The sequence below is a fragment of the Rhopilema esculentum genome, chromosome 12, assembly GCF_057945365.1.
Source record: "Rhopilema esculentum isolate cy_ngs chromosome 12, ASM5794536v1, whole genome shotgun sequence".
In the NCBI taxonomy this organism is placed as follows: Eukaryota; Metazoa; Cnidaria; class Scyphozoa; order Rhizostomeae; family Rhizostomatidae; genus Rhopilema; species Rhopilema esculentum.
This window is the reverse complement of record NC_142826.1, coordinates 2,962,994-2,987,448: the sequence shown is the minus strand read 5'-3', so window position 1 is coordinate 2,987,448 and position 24,455 is coordinate 2,962,994. Positions and strand designations below refer to the sequence as shown.

Here is a 24,455-nt window from a genome sequence, read left to right as displayed (position 1 = left end):
GAAGATGAGTCGCATCCTCGTTCCCATCTCTAAATCTCCTACGCAGCAACGCAGCAACGCAGCAACGCAGCAACAAATACATGAACACAAAAATGAGCAGACACGATTGATAATTTTTTAACCTTTTTTAAACGGTTGCTTATCCTGGAAAAATGAATGCATGTTGTTGACTGTATTGCATGTTCTTGAAAAAGGATACGAGTAATTATTTTTTCTCCGATTTAGATACTTCTTTTTCAAGATATGTTCACATTTTTTTCGTTTTTCTTGCCATATTTTCATTCGTACTGAATTTGTGACCTACTGTTAGTTTTATTACAAACAAATGGTTCTTTTTGTTAACAGTAAGAAGATCAGGTCTTGCGGCAAAAGTTGTTGTCATGTGACAGTAAAGTTTCTTAGCAGTCTGTCGCAAAACATTACCTAGACGGCCGTTTCTGGTGGTTAAGAAGAAAACTATACTGATGTGTTGTTCCCCCAAGTTTAAATAGTCTAGATATACAGATTTAGTCAAAAATTGCGAGAGGTCAGCGCCTTAATACCAGAAACTAAAAAAGTTCATCGGCAGCATTTTGTCAATTTCTAACTACTGCTCCTCTGACGTTTTCGTAACTAACCTATGAAAAAAACATGTAACTTTGTAAAATAAAAAAAAGCTTTTTATTGTAAAATTCTAATGGGAATATACCTCAAATTTGAGACTACATCCAGGGGAGCGCGAAGAATAATTAAAAAAAAGTCTTGAAATGAAATGAAGCAGTTTCTTTGCACAAAGTCTTTATAAATGATTGGTTTCCAACTTTCTCGTCAAAAATGTTTTTTTATTTTATGTTAGCTCAACTAAACTGCCTTGATAAAGCATCAACTAAACTGCCTTGATAAAGCATAAAAATTCTTTTAAAAACAGTTTTTCTGAAACGGTTTTCCTGAACCAGATCCTTTACCTCTTCTACAATAGTTAAACACACAAAAGCTTACAGAAATAGAAATACATTGCTTCGGTGTTCTAACGTTACGGTATCTATGCTAAAAACATTACCTTCATTTTGCAGAGCGTTCCTGAGAAAGCGAGTAAATATTTCCTAAAACAGGCATTCTCATAACGCAAAATATTCTTTCGTCTCTACGCTTAGTGTAAAATAACTTTTTCAACTCCTACATCTTGATTCAATATTTTCATTACTGTTGTTAAAATTAATGAAACTCACTATGAGTTTTAGCAAACATCAAGAGATTGCTGATACTATGTAAATGATAGTTTTTTCGAGTTATGAAAAACAACAGAAAAATTCTCCAAAAAAGGGATAAAATATAGTATTTGATTATCGTTATCATCTTATAAACTGACATTTTTGTCTCTATTACGAGTAATGACGTTTATACAACTATATGCCAAAAAAATTCAAATTGAATATCAAATAGATTCTACATTTTGTATGTGATAAATATAAAAAATTAAAATTATTTGAATATTCAATTATCAATACATAAATTTTCTAGTTTCATAAGCTTTGATATTATTAACCCCATTTTATTAAAAAGTGACATAATATTAAGAAATAACAGACAACTCTAATCAAAACAGTCTAAGTTATGTTTAAAATTCAAGTATGTTTGTAATTAGCATTTCAAGGTGCAGTCAGCTATGAATTTTCAGATTTATCAAAATTTCTAAACAATCAACATTATTCTCACGATTTCAATGCTGTAAAGATTTTAATACGTGTCATTTAGGGCTTGCCATGACGATGTTTTCACACAAACCCTGATCTTACAATACTTTAACTTAACCCATCACGATGAGGGGTGGGGAACGAGGGGCTTCCTATAATGTCATCTAGCCATTTTCCATTTCACCAAAAATTTAGTTTTAAGGCCATATTCACAGAAAACAATCTATACTCATTGGATATATCTAGTTAAATTCAGTCACGATTACCCACTCTCACTTTTAAATCTATAACCCTGAAGAAATAAGTGCAATATTGCATTCGATAGTTTTTGATGTGTCCTCAATTAGCTTGTAAGCTAAATATTTTTTGACACATTAATAAAGTTTTTGATTGATTGTTAGTACTATATTGGAAATCCTTTCCCTAGATTCTTAAGATAAAATTAGAAAACCACTGGTAGAAACGAGAAAACTATTATCTTCGCGTCGAGTACAAAAGGTATTGTTTTATCTAGCTAAAGTTTTGAAAGAATGTCTAATTGTGATCACAAATACGGAGAGCATTGTAACTCTTCGACTGTAGCATTTATGAAGATCATGTTGACGGCAAAATAAAAATAAATATAAAAGTTGAATATGTAATTTTATCAAATATTATTCTCAAAAGCAGTCAAGTCACAATGATATATAGATAAAAACGTCTAAATCTCCCGAAAGTACTTAAATGCTTTCATCTTCCTCGCCCTCCAAACTTACCATTTCAGTGCTATAAGCAGAAAAGGGGGTACTTCCGCCAATCCATGTTCCTTTACCCTTTAGCACTTTTTTGCTTCTTGTTTCAACCTCAATGCAAAAAGGAACCTTGCACACACTTTCAGTCATTGTAGCTTTAGCGATAGTCTTGTTTCCAGGAGGGACCTTGATATTCAGTGTGTGCTTCATATTTGAAATTCCACTTTCCGTAGTAGAAGACGTCGACATAATACTACCAAAAACAATTAGCTTTTTGTCTCCATCCTCAGTAACTGTACGCACTGGAACACCTAGTAAAAAGGTCACGCAAAGTAGAGACGATATTGCCAGAAATAAAAGTACCTTTTGATGTTGCAGAAGGTGTTTCATATTGAGAAATTAGGTAATAGTCTCTTGCTTGGGCAAAAATCCCACTATCAGCTTGATCCCCCAAGTCTAAAGATTTGTTATGAGCTTGTCAAAGAAAAAAATGAAACATTTTGTGTATGTGTTGCTACCATTATAGCCAAATTCCGTATCCAGGTCCAAGTTTTGGGACAAAATTTTAACCAGCTGTGGAGCAAAACAGTGGTGGAAAAGTTGACTATCCCGCCAAGCGACGTAAAACTCAAATGCTTTCCTCCACTTTTGCACCAGTCTGTCTAGCATTTTTTGTCAGTTTGAAGCCTACTTCCCTTTTATTTCTAATAATTAGTTTTTGCGATTGATAGCTTTCCTCTAATTATTGGTATAAGAGAGATTAACTTGTGAGTAAAGTGACATCATAAAGTAATGGATTGTACAAAAAACAACTAATTGAGGGAATCAGGTACCATGTTTATTTGTTAATTGGTTGCAATAGCAAAGCAAAAGAGGGGCTCAAGACATATTCTTAAATGTATATTACTGAAAAAGCTATATACCTCCAGTAAACGTCCCAGTGTATTCAAAACCATGTTCAAATTGAAACAAATCCTTTCCCTTTGGTGGCTCTTCAAAAACGACAGATTTAGAAATTTCTTCTTCCCCTTCATTTGGGTATTCATACAAAAGATCCTGTATTTCCTTAACTTGCACTTCCCAATGTTCAGTATCATACTCTATCTTTGCATCTCTCACATCCTGAAAATCACAAGACTTACTAAGTTAAAAAAGCATATAAAGTGATGCGATTTACCAAAAAGAAGCATAAAATGTATTTGAGCATTAGGCTTCTAGCTTCAGAATCCAGAAATGGTGATATAAATCTTTATAGATATATTTTAAATCCTCAAATTAGCCCCCTGGGGGTTTATTTATAAAGGCAATCTTAAGATTGGGGCTACTTTAAGGGGGGGGGGGAGGCTTATCCACGAGTGGCTTTCAAAAACCATCTACAAGCTGCCGTACCAAAAGCTCGTTTTCACGATTTTTTTGTTCATTTCATTTGCAATTTTACTTATCAACTCTCTTTTAGCGATGTAGCTTATTAACAACTTTACTTCAAGGAAGAGGGCTTGTTCCAGTGGTGGGACTTTAAAGAAAGGGAGACAATTTGAGGATTCAAGGTAAATGATTCCTGGCCAGTATTCAATATCAAGCCTTTTTTAGTTACTAGTTTATCGTGCTAACTAAAACACATGGAACAATCGAAAACAAGCTAAAACAAGCCCGAACCTGTGAAAACACCAAAAACCTGCCCAAACCACCCAAAATGCGATTAAACCACACAAAATGACCGAAACAAGCTAACAACCAACAAAAAGTAGCCAATAACTATCAAACTCGAAGTACTACAGTAAATTACAGGTGGTAACTCAACAAATTTATACCAGAAGAATAATTAGAGACCCAAGACATGGCACAATGAAGCATAAAAAGTTGCCACTTTAATATATAGAATAAGACATGTTAGCAGGGGCGCCGGAACCATGTGGTGGAGCGTCAGCACAGGGGTCACACAGGGGCAGCACAGGGGCAGCACAGGGACAGCACAGGGACAGCACAGGGACAGCAAAGTGCCTTTTTCACGAAATTGATTTCCGAGCAATAATAATTCATATCAATATCTAAGTGCTAAGGAAATCTAGGTTGCAAATCGATTTTCAGTTTCTATCAACACGGAAATATTGATTTTGCTCTTGCATTTAGGCATCAAGAGACACTTGAAACCTAGATTTCATTTACATTTAGATAGTGATATGAATTATTATCGCTGAATTATGTGTAACCAAACTGCTGAAATTTTGTATGTTTTCTGTGGACACCTGCCAGAAAATTTTTTTTTTCTTTCACAGTACTTCAGTTCTGCACTTTTAAGAGCTTTCCATTGACAGTTTGGTTATTTTAAAAAATTTGCTAACATATTGAAAGATAAAAGCTTAGATAATTGAGAAATGGGTTACCTTTTCTAAAACAAATTGGAAAATACTTGGCTGATCTCTACTGGCTTTGATGACGCAGCAGGCTGGGATGCCAGCCCTAACAGAAGATACATGCAAAAAGCTTTCCTGATTCTTTATCGTATACAATCCAAGAACATTGGCCTTTTCAAATGAATACTGGAACTTTTCAATTTTCGGATGATCAACTGGGTTGTCATCCACACCTAACACATTCTCACCAGAAACATAAACATGTTTGCCAGTTTTCAAATTCAAAAGATAATATGTGTCCTCTACATTGGCTTTCTCCAGTTTGAACAAATTCCTTTCAAATAATCTGGTTTCATGAGCTTCCACTTTAGTATGCATACTATGTGACAAGGTAGGATCTTTTGACATAAACAAGTAACTTTTGGTACTAGGCGAGTAGATGAGAAATTCTTGATCAGCTTCAGCTAATGCAGAAGGGTCAACCCACAATATGTTTGTAGTTTTGTCCAGGCTTTCACTTAACATGCTTGTTTCTAGAATAAAAAACCATTTAGATATGAATCATTTTAGAGGGTAATGCTAGGGAAAAGCTCATGTGCCTACAGCTACGCCCTAAAATAGGGATAAGGGGGAAGATGAAAAAGAAGGGGGAAAGATTTTTATTTGCTAATTATTTTTTATAACAATATTGTTGTTTATATGTAGTAAGCTTCATTAATTTTATGTAAAATTCATATATTATAGTGGTAGTAGTAGAATTGAGTTAATTGAAATATCAAGCTTGTTGATTTTTATTTTATTGAAGATAATTTGCTAAAATCTAGTCAACACCGGAGCTTTCAGTTACAGAAATTGATGGGGTGCACACATCAAAATGGGTGATGGGCCTATCATAAAAACAAGGACAGTTTACAGAAAAATGAGCATACGAGATATCCTATTTACAGATAGTTTTTCTTTGCTAAAAGACTAATATGCTTTTTAAAAAAATGTTATCAACTTTGATAAGCTGCTTTAATAGCTTTATATTTTAAGGTTTAATTATTTAATTATGAAATATAATTAAATTTATATTTCCATGTTAAATAAACAATGTATAAATAAACAAACAATTATATTTCCATGTATAAATGAATGAGTAGATTTTTGAAACTGAAATATGGCTCCCCCCATGTTCCTGTAAGCTATTCATTTTATCTTATGATATTAGTAATAAGTTAGTAAATGAGTTTGGTTTTTTCCCGATTTTAAAAAGCATCATAGACCTGTAACATTTTCAAAACCTAGATTTTTTCTTAAGAAAAGCAGGGAGTCTTGGCTGAAGCAGGAGAGTCACTCAAGGGCGGATCCAGCTTAAATTTTGAGGGATGCTGCAGTTTTTTGCAGTTGAGGCAAGATGCCACGCCCTATCCAGTTGCCAGGTAGCGCCCTATTCAGTTGCCAGGTAACGTCCTATCCAGTTGCCAGGTAACGCACTTTGACCTTACTTAAAGAATTCTCCTCGATGGGTTGAAGTCTCACTAACTACCAAGAAAACTACAGAGAAATTCATTTACATTGACAAAACGTTCATTACGAAATTCATTTACATTTAATATGCAAGCGGCAGATGTTTTGATTCAATTGCTTGAAGTCTTTAACTAAGCAAAGTCTCAACAACCATAAACATAACATTTTTGACATCATAAAAACATATTTATCAAACAGAAAAAAAACCTTCAACGTTTTAATGAGCAACAATTGCATATAGCTTTGACAGTTTCTAAAACAACGACAACTTAAATGTTCAAAAGAGAAGCAAACAAGGACCACTCTGATGGGTCAGATTCAGGGTATCTCAAACAACGATAACTAAAATGTTTAAATGACCAACAAACGAGGGCCATTTTGATGGATCAAATCAAGGCTATTTTAAACAACGACAACTAAAATGTTTAAATGACGAACAAATTAAGGGTATCCTGAACAAAGAAAACTCAAATGAGCAACGAACGAGGACCTGAAACGAGGAACGAAGGCTTAATAGTTTAATGCAAAACAACGCAGAATTTTGGTTAGTCAGCAATGACTCAGATTTTGATTGGGAACCAAATGAAAGCCTCTCCTAGCTGAGAAGCAAGAAATTAAACTAGAAACTAATGTAGAACAGTTTCATGAGTTTTTAAAGTCAAAGTACAGTAAACAACGACTGATGTTGAAAGCAGAAACAGCCTTACATAGGTCAGAGCCAGTAGCTTACAGTATGTACTTTGCAGGTACTTATTCACTGTAAGGATCTGTGTTTAATATATCGATCAACTTCATCCTTCTAGGATTCCTTTTTGCAAAACAAAAGTTATCTCATCAGTATTGATCCTGACTCCTCTATGAACGCATCGCAGAGCTAGCCCGTTTAATCTGTGTTGCGACATGGTGCTTCTAAGGTATGTCTTTAGCCATTGAAGAATAGAATTAGATCTCTCGCGAGTGAATGTTATTACTGGCAATGTTGCGAGGAACTGGAAACAAGCATATATATATATGGGAATGTTGATTTGTCAATACTCGTAAGAAGTGCACATAATGTTGATGGGCTGTCTTGTGAGGATTGCCAATGGTCCTTCAACATCATCAGTTCGGTCTTGGTATCTCTTGGCTCAGGAAGATCACTGATATAAAGATTGACGAAAGAAGCGAATCTGTTTTCCTACTCAGGAAAAGCTGCAATCATATTCGGCATATCGTAAATCCGTCTGAAATCGACATGTTTCTATCAGAGAAACGAGGTTGTATTCGGTCTGACAGGTGATCCAAAAAAAGGGATTGCGTACCAAAGTGAGTCTGGTATCTAGGGTAGGGATTGCGACACTTAGTTTATAATACTGAGATACTGATTCATAAGGAGCATTAGAGTGTTTAACTTGCGATAGAACAGTTCGAGGCATCGCAGGAGAAATGGAGTTTGATTCAGCAATAGATGCTGCCTCTTCATACCACCCTAGATAAATTTCATCAATTTCAGATCGTAAGCGATGCAGAGAAGTAGACGTCAACGAAATCTTCTCTTTTGCAGCAGCAACATCAAATGAGACCTTTTGAAATTGTTTAGTGAGAGGTCTGGTAATTTAAAGACAGCGTGAAACAACGACAAGTACCAATATGAACTGAAGAGATACTGTTGCATAGAGCAATCCATTCGCGTCACGGACAGAATCAGAATTCCACGATTGTCTAAACTTAGCATGATAGTTTCGAGAGACCTTACAACGGCATCATAGAGCTCCACAAATACATCGAGTCCATCAATTCTCTCAACCCACCCTGTCCGGCAAACATCGATGAGGTGGCTGTGACGCGAAACAGGATGCACCTTTCCGATGAATTTCTCCAGGATGTCAAATCGTGTAGTGCTTAAATTGAAAAAGTTTTGTCTCTGTGACAATACGCGCATGCCCCATCATGTTTCTGATAACCTGAATCTTACAAGCGGAGGCTACGCGAAGATTTAGCACATGCGATCCGCAGTGAGTGTAAGGAGCCTTAGGATAGGACTGGCATATGTTAGCAGCGGTTCAAGAGCATTTGCCTGCCATGTTGCCAGCACCGTCATACCGATGGCCACGATAAAGGTTCATGTCTAAACCAATACCTCTACCAGCCCGAAGAATTTTATTGGCTATACCTTTGCCTTTCATTCTTTCGGAACAGGGAACAAAGTCCATTAAATCTTCGCGTATTTTTGCCTGATTGTCTACAAACCGGATAACGAAGGGCATCTGTTCAATATTACTAAGATCTGCTGCCTCATGGGCAATAACAGAAAAGAGCTTCGTGGTTCTCTGACCGAAGCTTAGACATGATGAACTCGCCACAGATGTTGATTATCTTTTCTTGAGTAGTTTTAGATCTGTATGTCATCTTTTTAGCGGCATTTGTCATTTACTCCTTAAATGCTTTATATTATCACAGCGGACGAGAAATTTCAACAATTCTTTCAAATTACCAGGATTATTTGAATCGTCATCGTTATAAGCAGAATCGTCTCTGAAACCCTGAAACAAAATAGTTTGACGTCACAAAAGCATATCCTTCATAATAGGAAATAGCTGGGCCCGATTCTTTCTAATTTGTTCATCAACTAAAATATTGATTTGATGATCGATGGACTTGCATTTTCGCTCCATAACGAGACAAAATCGTGTGGCTCTGAACGTGACGGAACGGTGAACATTTGATTTTGCAGCATGGCCACGGAACTTTTGATGTAAATAAGTGGTGAAGCTTGCTTTTTCCATGCTGACTTTGATCAGGAATGCCAAAAAACTACGCAGTTGATACAAAAGGCACCATCAATATGCTTTGAGTACGCAAGCCACGAAAACTCTGCAAGCCTTTTGTATTGAAACTGACGACGTGCAGGAAATAGATAGCCAGGCTCAGGTTTCCAGTCATTCTGAAGGACCTCGTATTTCTGCTCATTGTTCAAACTTTTACAGTATTTGTAGCATTCACCAATATCAACTTGAAAAGGAACAGTAAAAGAGTTGAATGTTATTTGATCCTTCTCTGAGAGCATTTCGGGAGAAGTACGAGAAACAGAATTATCTGAGGCCGAACACTCTTGCTGGGATCTCACTGATTCTGAAGGAAAAATCAGCTGATAGACCTTTTGTTTTGAAATTCTCCAGGGTTGACTGTTTTCTTCTTTTAAAAGGAGGATCTGGGGCATCTGCCTTCAGCCTGCACACATGATTTTTTGTTGTTCTTTTCAAAGACTTTAAATGCAGTTTGAGACAACATGAGGGTAAAACTGTGTTTTCATCAAGAGGTTTTCCATCTCTTATTAAGCCAGAGGTCTGATGGTAACTAACAAAATAGCCTGAATGCAGAAGAAGTTCAATGTTGCTGAGGCATCTAAGTTGCAGTGACAAACATTCATCTCCAATTATTGATAACAATCAAGAGTTATACAAGCAGTTTCCATTTTGTTTTCACCTGCATATGAAATTGGGCAGCAAAAATGAATTGATCAGAAAATCACATATTTAACTAAGTTTCCAATTCAATAAGTGACTGTTGGTATACATGAGATGTAAATTTCCAAACATGAAGAAAAGACACTACATCAACCTCTTGAACTGGTCCAACAAACAAAATTTGTTTTGTTTGCATCAAAATATTCTCATTCTATCAGCAAACAACAAATCAAGGAATAGAAGTATTTGATATGTGATGACTGAAATATCTAGTAAACAAATTTTATAATTTGTCGTCATTTCTTAAATGCTTTCAAACAAGAATTCTGAATGAATTGGTCCAAAGGAAATTTCAACCTTGTATTTTGCTGACTTGTTCAAATATCCCTATCGAAATTTCAATTACTTCCACTGCTTGGTCTTACAATGAAATCATGAGGGGGTGCCTGCAACACATTAAAACATATTGACTTCTATCAATGAATTTGGACTTTCAAATCATTAAAATTCAGATTTTATTTTGGGTGTTTGCCAAAATATACAATACATGCACAAGTTCTAAGTCAAACACATTTGGTTTCAAACAAAAATTCAAATAAAAACATTTTAATATCACCCCTTGTCTATTTTATTTGCATCCCAAAACATTCTCAAGACTTGTTTTGGTTTCTTGAAACACATTTTTATGGTACAATTTTCAAATAAATCATTGAAGAATTTCACTGCTAGTTCTGTGACATAAGTTCACATTTTCATGGAAATTGTCATGCAATGATGTGGTAAAAGTGTGTACCTGCCCACATTGCTGCCCCTAGGGTTTCAAAAAATATCTATCTGCAAAACCAAAAGTACAGCGGCAAGTCTGCCCAAAACTAAGAGCAAAGGAAACTAAGATTTAAAACTTACAGATTGAAAAATCCATATTTGTGGTATTTTATACTAATTGCAAAACATGATTTCTATCTCTCATGATATTAATTGTGAGGAACCTCTTGTCCATACCTCACACCCCTAAACCACTAATTGTTCTAAAGGCCACCCTACCTCACTTCCACTGCTAGCTCACCTCCAAAATATTTACAAGAAGGGGACCCACCTTATGGTCTAAAACTTTTCTTCTTCAAGTCTGTTGGTTTTGCACTTTGGAAACTGCATGTAAGCTGAGTTATCCACCCCTAAACTGTTACTCTTTGCTGACTTTTCTACGGTAAAAAAATGGCCTGTGTTTCTTTAATAAATTCTTCCCTTATGGCTTTGAGCTTAAGGTCATCATAGACTGAATAACATGCCCTCAAAATTGATTCCAGTTGTTTATAGCCCATGATTAACATTTTACAACAGTAAACAGTCAGAACTTTACTTTGAACAGGCATATACATGTGAATCTGCCAAAACTGAGCACCTGCAACCAGGGGTATACCTTGACAATTTGGAGTAGGGGGAGTGTAAACAGGTGAATTTCCTGACCAAAATTCAACTCTTGCTAGTCAATTTATACACACCAATATACTGTATAAAGTCAAGATACGCATCTACCAATAATCCATAACATTTACCGACCAACTTTCCAAAAGTTGGGGGTGCGGGGGTGGTACACCACCCCAGTAGGTACGCCCCTGCCTGAAACATCTAATGGCAATTGGCTGTTTGTCAGTGGCAGGTGCTCAAGCACCATCACTGATTGGTACTAGTAATTATGCCAAAGCATAAAGCTCAGACCGGGGGGTGCTGGAAATCTTATAATTATATAAAGCTGTATAATCTGGTCTGAAAAATTAACAGACTTGAGTAGAGAGGTTGCAATGAGAAGATGTAGTCTGAAAGAATGTAAAAATAAGTGGACATGTAGTAAAAACAAAATTTCAATTCAATTTCACAATATGGGACTAATTAATGTGACAGGACAGAAGGACAAGTGAGTGGAGTGAAAATCGATATCAACTCAGTGAAATTAATTAAAATATAGAGAATACTCTGTTACCTGACAAAGCCATCTTTGCGGTCAACTAGAATGAGCACACCACACCACTGATCAGTGCACCACACCCGCCAAAAAGAACAACAAAGTTTCAAAATGTTGTTGTTGTTGCTGTTGATGTTGTTTTTGTTTAATTGCTCTGAAATAAAACATATCATGGGTAACATAAAAACTTAGTTTAAAAAAAGGGAAAGAGATAATCATTATTTGGTAATGAATTCCGTAATCAACACAAGCAATACTGAGATTTTGCCAAGCTCTTGGTTAATGCATTCAAGCTTCAAACGAGTGGCAGACAACTGGGGGGCGAGAGGGGCCGTCGTATATTTTGGAGGACAATCGTCTTTTGTTCTAAAATATTGGGGGAAATGTGACGTCATATTATAAAAACAATAGGGTTACCCCCCCCCCTAATATTTGACCAAGTGTCCGTCCCTACATCAAACATCAAACATGGCAAGAATGATTTCTCTGATCTCTGGTGAATCTACTCGATAATATTCGAAATTGTATTTATGTCAGTTTCAAGTTATTTGAGTTAAAATTGGCGTTATTGAACTTTGAATTTCATTTTTCATCTCAACTTGCAATGCTGGTGACAGTATAAATTGATGTTCACATTACTGCTGAGTGATGACAAAATTTAAGACTACAAATGCAGCAACAAAATAGAACGAATGGTAAAAAATGTTGAACTTTTCCATACCTAGACAGAACCAGTTTCTCGTGTCCTCTACCCCCAACTTTTCCTGTCCTCGGAAGTTCACATCCATAATCTTCCTTGCTGGGTCTTGTCCATACATTGCAAGTGCCCATGGCATTCTCTACTGGTAGCTTTTTCCTAGAGTCTACAGCTCGCCTTTGGACCGAGAGGGGGGCAAAGGGGGCAAATTGCCTCAGGGCCTCGAGGTGAAGGGGCCTCATAAAGTTATGAATTCTGTTTTGAAACAAAATTAATTAAAAGTAACGAAATTACGCCCATAAACAGTAAAATGTTTTAAGCGACTAAACGAATTTAGAGAGGCACTGACGCAAATTTTGCATCTGAAGATTTCAAAAATAATTTATGAGCAGCAGGTTGAGGAATCATGGCACCTGAAAATATCTTTTCATTGTCTGTACTCGCTGTGGAAGTAAAGTTTCGATACAGTGAAGATTGGGATATACATTTTTGATAACCTATTTCTGTTTTGGTCTGTTGAGCGGAAACAAAGGGATTGACGTCCGGTCTGGGCTTCTTGCCCCGGCAGTTTCAACCGGTGACCGTCCCTTTTTTCTTTCGCTTGTAAAGGTAGAGTAGATGGGGGACGCAAATGACCGTTGTAGAGAAGGTGGAAGTAAAAGAAAGGTCTTCGGTGTTTATCGTCGGTATAAACGAGCAAAGCTTGTTCCTATGTTATGACACGCTTCCAAACTCTCACCATTTCTTGTACCAAGGCGTTCACCGAAATCACTCCCCCCTCCCATATTTCTACCTCTGTTTCGTTTGACACAAAACATTTATTGCCATAAAGTACATGATTTCTACATAAACCGACCTCCATGCATTTGGGAAATCACTTAATAGTGAACGGGCCTTATCAATCATCATTTGCTATATACAAGTCAATTCTTGTTTCCGTACATTAAGTCACATTTTCGAGAGTGAAAAAAGAAAACAATTGGTGACACCACCTTTAACCCATTGAAAATATTGGATACGTCTTCCTCATGTATTCAGTGTCAGCTATTGAACAAATTTTCATTGCTATAAATGGTTAATGTCTACCACCATGGATGTGCTATAGATGGGCTCAATTTGGTTCTTTGGCTGGTAAAGATGATTTAGCATTTCAAAAGCACAGTTATCTTTCACGTTTTTCTAATTGAAAGATATTCCTTTGTAAAGCAAAATCTTTTATACACAAATATTTTCTACATCATCAAACATAAGAGGCTATGAACTGCAAAAAGCATTTTGTCTCAGGATTTTTAAAGATTGCCGTGAAAACAAACATTGAAACTTTTAAGTGACGAGGTATCCTGTGTGGAAATTTAAGGATTACGAATACTCAGAAGATATATGTAAAGTATACATGCAAAAAAAGCATTGGAAGACAAATATACAATAACTCATAGATATTAAAAAATGTATCTCAATCATAGTCATAAAACATAGAGCTAAATTTTATGCTATCCAGTGATACTTAAAATTAAACAAGTAATTAGCAACAAAGGAGAAAAATAAGAAATATATAAATAAGTAAGGCTGGTTATATACATTAATACAAGAAAGAAAAATATATTTTACAAGTGTCATAATCTCTAAGTCACATGTTCCAGTTAAAAAAGCTTCAAACATCACACCTCATGAGGACATCTAAAATGTTCCCTAAAGTCTGAAACGAAGGCATTTGCTTCAAAGTTGTTAAGTCGTTGTCCTTCAATATTCCCTTTGGCAAGCAAGGTCTTGCCTTCCTTTGACTTTGCTTCAAGCAAATAAGGTTGCATGTATTCCATCGCTTCATATGTAATTGTGACACAAGCGCATTTGTTTACTGGTAATTTTAGGCTGGCAGATTTCAACGTTGTTTTTATGAATTTCTGTGTTTCAGCAGTTGCTTCGGTACTCGTGTAATCAAAGGAGGCCGAGCCGTAGGTAGCTGTAATTAAAAATGAATTCATTTGTATGACAAAGGCAATAAAAGGTATGACAAAATTTGTATGATAATAAAAGCAGGTGCAGAAGTGAAAGTTGTTTCATGAAGATTTACAGGGTAGTGCTTAGTTCAAGACAGACCAAAAAGAATAACGTTGTCTGGGGAAATAAGGATGTTATTTCCTGAAACCCTACCGAGAATGACGTTTGTCGATGTGAAATATAGAGACAGTAATTTCAGTAGGGACAGTCATCCTAACTTGTTTTCATCAATTGCTATTGTTTATGAGTTGGAAAAAAGTATTGACCCAGGTTTTGATCAATTTTTAAAATAGTATTGATGAAATTAAGGTTCACTTAATTAGTGAAAGATTATATATACAGCTAGGAAAATCAGGAAGTGTATAAGGCCCGCTAGCGTTCCGAATTTCGGAGCAAATTTTGCATACTGTTCACATTGTTTTTCGGACGAGTTAAACTGTTCAAACGGGAGAGGAACGGGACGGAATGATCCAGTACCGTTCCACTTTTTGTATTATCTCTGAGAGCGTTCCAACGTTTGGAACGGAAAGGAACGGAACGGAGCGGAACGGTACAATTAAAAGCCTTTCCGTGTGAATGCACCCTGTGAGCGCTATCCCCCCCTCCCCTATTTGTACTTTGCTAATTCCTTCGCTGGAAGCTTTTATGCGACACATCCTAATTAAACTTTCACTGACAATCATGGTCAGCAAAAATACATAAGTTTTAGAATGATATCCGTTGTCGACCCTTTATTGCTTTGTGGACCAAATAAACGCCTACCGAAGTCACAACTAAAGTCACAGTGACGTTTCTATCAGCTCTCGCAGACATGTGTTTTTGGCCAAGAATACAAGACCAGTAAACCCAGAAAACTATGATAGACTGTATGTAATATAGAATTGGAGAGAAGGCCTGAACAAGAGGATGTATTTGGAAGCCTGCTTTTTTCTTCACTACTGCGGTAAAAATATGATATCCTGAAAGTTAAGTAAGGAAACGAGGCGCTACCTTTCAGTTCTCCATTGAAGGAAAACCCATCAGGCCTTGAGTACGAACGTATTTCTGAGAAGTCATCTCTAAATTCGATTTTTGTATCCTGATCGGCTTCGCCTTTGATGCCTCTATAGCAGACTTTTGTACTCTGCTGGTTGTCGATCACTGTGTCAACAGATTTACTTTTTGGTACAGCATCGCCGGTTACTTTGAACACTATATCTTTGATTTTCTAAAAAGTATCAAGCAAGAAACATTAGCAACCGTTACGAGCTCCAAACTACGTAAATCTTGTAATGATGAACAATCTCTTCAAGACGCAACGCACTCTGTTAAGGAACTACCCTGGGTGACAGAGTCTCTAGTGTTTAGCCTCAGAAATATAGCTCGAAATTAATCACAGAAATAATTTTTTGAGCGAGGACTGTTTCTTTGCCACCACGGACGGATACAATACGTAATCCCAGGATTCATGATCCTCTGATACCTAGGTTACAAGGGAACGTGCATTTTCAAGACCATACCCTGTCGTGTTTGGTTTTAGTGCCAAAATATTTCTGCTACTAGGAAGGGTGTATGGAGTATCTTTCTTCACAAAGATTTAATTCAGAGAAGAGGCTGAGGGAGAGAGGAAGAGAGAGAATCCCAGATATGCTACGCGGTCCTTCTACTTTTCAAAATTTAAAGTATAAAATTTTGATGTACGTTTATCAAAGGAAGAATAATGAAGGACAATTATTTTTGGTTGGACTGCCATAAAGTGGTAAGTGACGTTTGGACAGAGCTGTACGCGATTAAGTGTGTAGAACAGGATGGTTCCAAGATTCAACTACAATGGCAGCCAAAGGTTTGGAAAACCAAAAGCATTTCTGTCATTAATATTAACATTGCCCCCATCCCCATTCAAACAATCCCGGTAACCGGTAAATATTTCCCAATTGAAAAAGATCTTGATACTGCTTTCAAAGGAACATTTATTATATCACAATCTTTCTACAACGGAACCAATTGTTGTAAAAGGCCGATATTTTTTTAATCTTTGTTAGCTTTTAGAAGAAAGAATTTAGAAAACCCGATCTTCAGTAATGGCTAGCTCTATCAATCCCACTTACCTCTTTCAGCGCAAATTGAAAGTATTGTGAGCTCCATCTTTTGAGATTTTTTCCGTTGGTTGCTTTCACTAGATTGCTTGCGGGTATCCCTGTTGTGTGACTGGAGATGTAAAGGTATTTTCCATCGTTTTTAATTTTGTAAAATCCATCACCATCCTCGTCTTCAAACTCAAACATGAACTTCTTTTTCAGATCTGGTTCAGTTGGTATTGACTCAGCAGCAAGTAGATTGCTATCCCAGAATTTAAGGAGTCCAGGCTTGCTATAGCTTACAAAAATATATTTATTTTGATCGATGTTATGGATGTAGAACTTGCCATTAGTAGCTGGAACTTTAACAAATTTGAAAAGATTTCTAGCTCCAAATCGATCAGCCCTTGCCTCTACGTAAGGACTATGTTCACCAACAGCCTTTTCATCATAGGACACATAGCAGTAGACCTTCTTATCAGGGTTGTAAATCAAAAATGGCTGCTCTGCTTCCGCCAAGGATTCAGGCGTTAGGCCATATATGTTCGAGCCAGCGTCATAGTTAAGTTTTCTCTTTGTTCCTTTTAAAGATGTATGAACCCTTGCTCGTTTTCTAGCCGGTACATTCCTGGCTCCTTTACTTTCAGTGGCCGGCAAAGCTTTGCCTAAGTTGTCTTTCGATGGAACTTTATAGAAGCAAAATCTCACATTAGTCTAGAGAAGTCGAGAATAAACTTTACTTCCTAGCACAAAAAAATAATTAAGCAATTGCAACAATTTTGATAATAAAAAAGATATACAGTCATTATAAACAATAAACTCTGTATAATTCCAACTATCGGGGCATTTTCAGAATGTTCAAATTACAAACTGTTCGATTTAAATAAGTTTTTCAAAAAATCCTGGATTTTGCTTCAGTTATCCCTACATCAGCTATATATAGCCTTTGTCCATGAAATCACATTTTGTACAGCAATTGTAAATAGAAAAAAGTTATGTTAACTTTATTCGATAGGAAATGCCGTTTATTTTTCAGGGTTCGACACGGGGCAGGCCGATACACTTCGCACTTATTCGTTTCGTCTCTCCATTATTGAAAGAAACGACTTCAATAACCGCAAATAATTTAATCTTCGTCGATTTTTAGATAATTTAATCGAAGAAAGACATATATCGCCAGTTCTTCGTAAAATTCGCCGAAAGTTCGAACTACATAGAAAGGTAATTTTTCTGAGGAGAACAACAAAATTGGTCGAAATACGAAAAGTTCGAATTATAAAGATTTTTGTAGGGGTTTGTTAGGAGATTTTAAGCAAAAGATCATAGCAAAAGTAGAAATTTGCCAATTTTCAGCATCAGTAAGTGGGGCTCAGCGCAAAAGCTTTTTTAGAAATACCTGCACAGTTAGGGCCAGCAAATTCCACCAGGCAGTTACAATTCCCATTACCACCAACTGCAGCCTTGCATATTCCGTTGTTATGGCAGTCCTCGGGATCGATGCACTTACTGCCGCCGGCTGTAATAATCAATGTAGCAGTTTGTTACGCATTGGAGGTAACTGAAAAGTCTAAGAGCTGTAATACGGGCGGCTACTATCGACTGTAATGTGCAATATACACGCAGGCTTTTCTTGAGAACATTAGGACAATTCGTCAATCGCACGATGACGATAAAGGGGGGAGGGTACATTACCCTGGGTTTCCAGAGCGTCAAGTGTAGCAAGTGGGGCGTCGAGGAAATAGGGGGTTGCAACACCCTATTTCCTGACGCTCTGGAACCCAGGGTAAGGGCACATCTAACTCCGAAAACAACTCTGTTGCTTAAGTGGTGACTAGGTTTTTAACATAGACACCACAAGCCTAAAATTTTATCTTACAGCATGGAACGTGGCTTGAATGTTCAGGTTTAGTCTCGTCAAGGTTCGAAAAGTATTTGACTTACTGGTTATTTTAATCTTATTCACCTCCCAACTTCCAGATTGGGTCAATGTGACAAATGAGGTGCAAAAGACAGCAAGGACCAGCGAAAAGGTCTGGCCTAAAATGAAAGTAAAGATTTGTATCACAAAATACACTCAAATTTTTATAAAAAATTGAAATACAAAACTTTTTCTAACAACAACGGATCATAGATTTTACTTGAAGGCGGGCGCAACAACAAGTTTTGTCTTTTTTTTATATTTTGAATTTACGTTATGGGTGAGCAATCTCTTTACAGTGTCTTACTCCATAGGCCCCTAGCTCAGAAAATATTATACTTCGTATACTTCAAGGATATACTTCGTACTCTAAGGCAAGATGCAAATAAGACAGCTGAAAACATAATGTTAAACGATGGTATCATTTGGAGGCGACTTAAGCTACTCTAACTGGCATGGTTTTCCAGACTTATCGTGATTAAAGCTTCTATATACTCCGTTGTAAGATATAAAGGACTTCAAAATATAGTCAGACTTTCAGCAGCGAGCTATCCGAATCGCTTTGCAGCTAGCAAATAGCATATTCTAGGATTTTCGTATGCAGAAAGCTGATTAGCAGATTTTTTTTATTTGCTTCATCTGTGAACGAGTTAAGGGCAACTCTTGATTAATGCTGCCAGTGGAATTGCGAAGACTAATAAGAAAAAAACTTCTCACGAGACATCAATAGAATGCCAAACTTTGTATTTTTTAATACGAAATTCAATAAAAAGGTTACAGCTAACCTACCCTTCATGTCTAGACACTCCTGCAACACCGTCTAACTTTGGGCATTGAGAGCTAATTGTATTGCAGCATCGAAAATACAAGTCCTTTACTTTGCAAACATTTGTTTATTTGTAGCAATAATATAAATATAAACAGATAATATAACAAATTTTGCTTTACCGATAAGCAATAGGCTGGTAGAGATCACAACCTGTCATGTATCTACCCACGGTGAATGTGTCCAATGATATTTTACCTTGCAGGTAGTTACTCAATGAGCAAACTAACATTGGAACTATGTTGTTCTGAAAAGATTATTTCATGTTTCGGGATTAATTTAAATTCAGCTTCATATAATTCAGTAATATTGCTACATTTAATGGAAGCACGTGGTAATTTTTCAAAATAAAGCAAAAGTTGCCCAGGACGTTGAGAGGACAAAAACTATTTGCAAGCCCAGTGCCCTGTATTTTTCGAGTCTGACTATCATCTTGAGGGATTTGGCCAAAGTATGAGATGAATTTGGTCAACAATGAACAGCCTCACGAATTGGCTACTTGAATTTGAAACATTCAACAGGATAAAACAAACCAGGAAAACAATATAAAAAGGAACTATTAAAATCAAATATCAAAAATGGCTTTGAAAAGCTTAATTTTTGTAAGTGACGAATAGGGATATCCCATTTATTAAAATTTTCTTAAACTACTCCTGATTTACGTAATGAAATAATCACAATGAAACGAATACGAACATATGTGCACAAATGCCTCCACCCTAATAACGAAGGCGCTATCTTTGACAGCTACCCAGAACACCCAGCAGTTTACGCTGCATTTGATATCTTTCATTCCTTTCATGAAAAAAAATTGCTACTTCCGCCCCCTTCCCCCTAAAAAAATGTTGATGATTTAGAGAAATTTCATGATGGAAGCGCAAAAGAAAGTGCTTCCTAAAATCTTAACCCGTTTTATAGTAAACCAACATTGTTCTGTAGGGGAGAGGGGAATGATTGATTTTGACCTTGGAAATTGATGTCAGTGTTCCAAGACTTTTGGCAGGCATTGTATTTTACAATGAAAAACTCCAATGTAAATACCAGAAACAATGGCACAATGATTAAAACCAGAGAATTAATCTGGAAAAAGCAAGAGCATCCTGTTACTAACAAGGTGCCTCATTATTCAACAAACTTCCAAAAGAAGTTCGAGCAGAAAATGATTTTATTTCCTTCAAAAATAAATTGAAGAGCTTTTATACTTTAACGTAAACTCTCAACCTTATAACTCTCTTTTATACAACTCTACTTTATCCCCCTTGTCCGGATTTGTTTTCCGCTTTCAAATTATATTTTATAAATGCTGATTGTAAACTAATTTTTTAATCTCATTTTTGCCTATGTTTGTTTATTTTACCAGGACTACTAGGAAAACAGTGTAAATATGTATAAATGCATATCACTACTGAAGTATAATCCTGTATAAATATTCGAGAATAATAACAAGGTTGTCAAGTTTCACGGTTGGCCGTGAGACTCACGGATATTCACCTCTTCTCACAGTCTCGAGACGGGAGTTACTTTTCTCGCGGATTTCTTCCTGGGTCTCATTTTTCTTTTAATCCAGATCAAGCGCCTCAATGGTTGCCGAACACATTACATTCCACTACATTGTTTATGACAATCACTTGCCCAGAACTGTTGCGCGAATGATTGTCAAACGCGTTAATGTATCAATAGTATACAAGATTATTATTGTTCATTGCTTCGATTGTTTATTCTTACGTTGAAAAGCCTGTTCTCTGTATTTTTCTGGAATGTTTTAAATGTGAAATAAACAACACTTTACCTATCTACGATGGTAAACAAAGAAATGATTAGTTATATACAATGAGAAAGTTAATAACTAAGTACCAAACGATTATTCTGATATAAGAAGTTACAAGAAATACTAAGCTACAAAGTCCTTTATATTTCTTCCTCAAAAAGTGGGCAAGATAAGAAAAAATACAAGCAAGGAACCATAACGATTGAGGCGCAATCTTTTTGCAGCTTTAAACGTGTCCATTTGCAGCATAGAGATTAGGCACCTTGAAAAAAGCAGCTGCCTCTACAATCTCCTTTGAAAAAAGCAAACATTCTACAACATACTAAAAGCTGTAAAATGTTTGCTTTTTTCAAAGCCATTTTCAAATTGTCTACAATCTCCGTGTCCATTTCATATCAAGCAGCTTGCATGCAGCAGTCCAAATACCAAATTTCATCATCTTTTTTACGGTGACTGCTAATAGAGGCAGCTGCATTACTGCCTTTCGTAAACAGTAGTGGGTAGGCATTCTTTAATCACTTGAAAAACGCGCGAAAGGAAACTTTGATAATAAAAAATTGGAGCAGATTTAGTGATCAGTGCTTGCATATTAAATTGATAATTGATCATAGAAGGACGGCAGATGGCTAAATGTTTGATTATTTCATCGATGTTCGATTATAAACGCTCTTTTAATAATTTCTCGCAAGGTTGACATAATTGCAGACTTCATAGATTGTCCTTGAAGTGCAGGGCTTTTGAGTAAAGTGGGAATCAGGCCCAAACGCGAAGGGTAATCTGCTACCGGCATACCAACTTATATGAAAACAGGCAGCGGGTATAGTAAGGAGAAGAAGAATGCTGATTTTACTAATTCTATTTCTTTGTGTTGATTTCTCAAATTTTTCATTGAACATCTTGCTAGCCTTAACAGTATGGGGAGCAACAAGGTTAAGGCAAGTGTCATTCAAATACATGTTCATTCTAAGCCTGTCAGACACGGCTGTTGGACTCACTGGATTTATACATCATTGCATTTTGGCAAGTACAGCAATCACGAGAGAGAGCATGGGCAACCCTATGTCTGTATTAAAGATTATCATCAGGTCTTTTGTTGGCCACTCAAGCCGCTATTTGTTCATAATGGCAGTAGATCGTGCCATTCATATGATGTATCTTACCAACTACGCTACAGTTATGACACAGAGAGTTTACAGATCTATGGTATTTGGAAACTTCGCATTTTTCTTGATAGAAATGTCCCTATTAATATTCCCTTCGATCTTCGAATACCATTTTAGCTGCTTCGCAATTTTTCATACAGTAGCACTAGGCACTGTTGCCATTATATACGCAAAGATATATTTCTCAGTAAAGAAGAGGGTCAGAAGCTTCAATTTCGACAGTAGTAACGTGACGCGGGTGGACCAAGGGTTACGAAAAGGAATTCTAGTTGTCTTGGTTACAGCAACACTGTGCATCCTACCGACTTTATCCATCTACATCGCTTCGTTATTTGATAAAGGTAAAACGGAGATAGGGCTTGCAGGGCAATGGGCGCATTTGATACTGCTTCTAAATTCTTCATTGAATGCCATAATTCTATTGGTATTCAACAGGCAGCTGAGAACGTATGTTAAGAGGTATCGTTTTGGCTGCAACAATCCATAATGAACGAAGGCACAGTCTGGACATCACAAAGGCACGTGACCTTTGGAAAAGGATCGCTGGTTGCAAAAGTGTAATTCTGTTCTCATTTATTTCATTTTCCAGTTCTTGACAACCACAGGACACTTGTTACTTTTTTAGTTATTTTCAAAAATTTTCATTTGGTAAGGATGATTTCAACAAGTTCTAAACATGAAAGCCAAACTGCAAAAAATTTTTGCACAAAGATATGAACCTTTATACATACCTTGAAATCTTCATATTTCTTTAATTTTCCAAACTTCGAAGTCCATACCTCTGTCCGTTTCTTTGGCTTGTCCTTAATAAAACAGAAACAAATGCTGAGTGAAACTTATCGACTTTAAGAGGAAATCGAGAGCTTTGGTAGAGCAATGGCGCATTTCTTGGCAGTGATTGGATTAGTCTTTACAGCTCTGCGAAAGGACAACAGCCCAACCGGAAAAAACCAACTGGAAGATCTACAGTAAGGATACAATCATGTTACGTTCTGAGATGTCTAAGAGAAATGTAAAACTGCTCTTTATGCATTCAATTGTACATTTTGACTTTTCCAAATGATCAATCGCCTAGGAAAAATTTATGCAGTAAAACTGTATCTAACTGGTATACATGATTTGATTATTACAAAATCTAATCTTTTAATGTTTTTGCACAGCTTATAATGTTTCTGAACTCGAAAAAACGAGGCATCAATGGACACAAGCTCTCTAATTGTTCCTCCTTACCTCATCCTTTGAACTCACTATCCCAAAGCCTCTACCAAGTAATTTCATGAGAAATTTCAAGTACAGCTTGAGCATATAGTTATCTACAGTAGGATAATTAATAAATTTTTATGATGTTCTTAAGTTGTTTGGACTACTTTCTTTTGCTTCAAGAGGCTAATCTAAATGGGTTCAAGCCTTGAGTAAGCATTCACTGACATGAAGCTGCTTCTGTCCAATTACCATCTACTATCATATCTACGCCCGTTATGGTTTCTGGGGCCATTACATCTTCTCACTTGTTTCAAGGCTAAGATGAATTAGTTTGTAAAGTGCTAAAAATATCTAACTATATGATATCTAGCTATATAATATCTAGCTATATGATATCTAGCTATATGATATCTAACTATATACTTTATTAGATGATCAAAAAAGCCTGCTAAACAAGCTCTTACTAGCTAGCTCTAGCACTGAACAGGAAACAAGCAATGTTCATGTGATAGTGAAAATGAAGTGCAACCTAAAGAGGTCTTAGAATAAGCATGAATGCTAACTGCAAAGTCATTTTAGCTGCTCCTGTGTTGGTTGCTAACTTTAATATATCTAAGCAAATATACCATATTTATTCCATAACCAGCTGTCCTTGTTTATAAGCCACACTTTATTATAAGCCAAACCCAAAAACCATGCATGCAGGTTTGAAATGAAGGACACATGATAATGATAGAAACAAATGAAATGAACAGGACACATGAAATGAAGAACAAATGATAGAAAACATATATTCATTGTGTACTTGAACCAAAAATAGATATTAGAAGTTCAAACCAACAACAAAATTGGCCAGCATGGGATCACCAACAACATCTAGAAATATCACCCTTAGCTTTAAGAATAGCAGGAAAGCTTGGCAGGACCTTGATATAATAATTATAAGCTTCATCTAATAATCAAATAGAAAACAGTAGAGGCTATAAGTAGACAATCAAAATACTGTACCTCTTAAGATTAGCATCAGTCTCTGAATATATTTTCATAGAAAATACATATTATATAAACTTATGTTATCTTTGGGATGTTTTTCTTGGGGTCATACATGTCATAGAGGGCCTATGGCCATTCATCTTTTTCCTGACAGCT

The 24,455-nt window shown here is 36.3% G+C and overlaps 2 protein-coding genes across 3 annotated transcripts; both read right to left on the bottom strand.

Annotated features, from left to right (window-relative positions):
• Window positions 1–1,119: 1,119 nt before the first annotated feature.
• Window positions 1,120–13,401, bottom strand: LOC135681291 (uncharacterized). The gene is made up of 4 exons (XM_065195671.2): window positions 11,695–13,401; window positions 4,789–5,291; window positions 3,328–3,526; window positions 1,120–2,715 (listed from the first exon to the last, which is right to left on the bottom strand). The coding sequence occupies exons 1-4, from the start codon at window positions 11,705–11,707 to the stop codon at window positions 2,393–2,395; spliced, it is 1,038 nt and encodes a 345-aa protein (XP_065051743.2). The 5' UTR covers window positions 11,708–13,401; the 3' UTR covers window positions 1,120–2,392.
• Window positions 13,402–13,856: 455 nt separating this feature from the next.
• LOC135681290 (uncharacterized) lies at window positions 13,857–23,089 on the bottom strand. Of its 2 annotated transcripts, XM_065195670.2 has the most exons (7): window positions 22,835–23,089; window positions 19,136–20,965; window positions 18,370–18,465; window positions 17,825–17,944; window positions 16,459–17,114; window positions 15,362–15,578; window positions 13,857–14,333 (listed from the first exon to the last, which is right to left on the bottom strand). In XM_065195670.2, exons 2-7 carry the CDS (start codon window positions 19,140–19,142, stop codon window positions 14,032–14,034), a joined length of 1,398 nt encoding a protein of 465 aa, XP_065051742.2. In that variant the 5' UTR covers window positions 19,143–20,965; window positions 22,835–23,089; the 3' UTR covers window positions 13,857–14,031. The 2 variants fall into 2 exon arrangements, with proteins under 2 accessions (XP_065051742.2, XP_088967920.1); XM_089111794.1 differs by lacking the exon at window positions 22,835–23,089 and having other exon boundaries at window positions 19,136–21,625.
• Between the last annotated feature and the right edge of the window lie 1,366 nt (window positions 23,090–24,455).

What these genes read in the sequence shown, in the direction of transcription:
- LOC135681290 (XM_065195670.2), bottom strand. An exon ending in GAATAAGATTAAAATAACCA is followed by an intron (nt 17,945 to 18,369) that starts GTAAGTCAAATA and finishes TGATTATTACAG; the next exon opens with CCGGCGGCAGTAAGTGCATC. An exon ending in TGCTGGCCCTAACTGTGCAG is followed by an intron (nt 17,115 to 17,824) that starts GTATTTCTAAAA and finishes GCTTCTATAAAG; the next exon opens with TTCCATCGAAAGACAACTTA.
- LOC135681291 (XM_065195671.2), bottom strand. An exon ending in TCCAATTTGTTTTAGAAAAG is followed by an intron (nt 3,527 to 4,788) that starts GTAACCCATTTC and finishes TGTGATTTTCAG; the next exon opens with GATGTGAGAGATGCAAAGAT. An exon ending in CACTGGGACGTTTACTGGAG is followed by an intron (nt 2,716 to 3,327) that starts GTATATAGCTTT and finishes CCTTTTTACTAG; the next exon opens with GTGTTCCAGTGCGTACAGTT.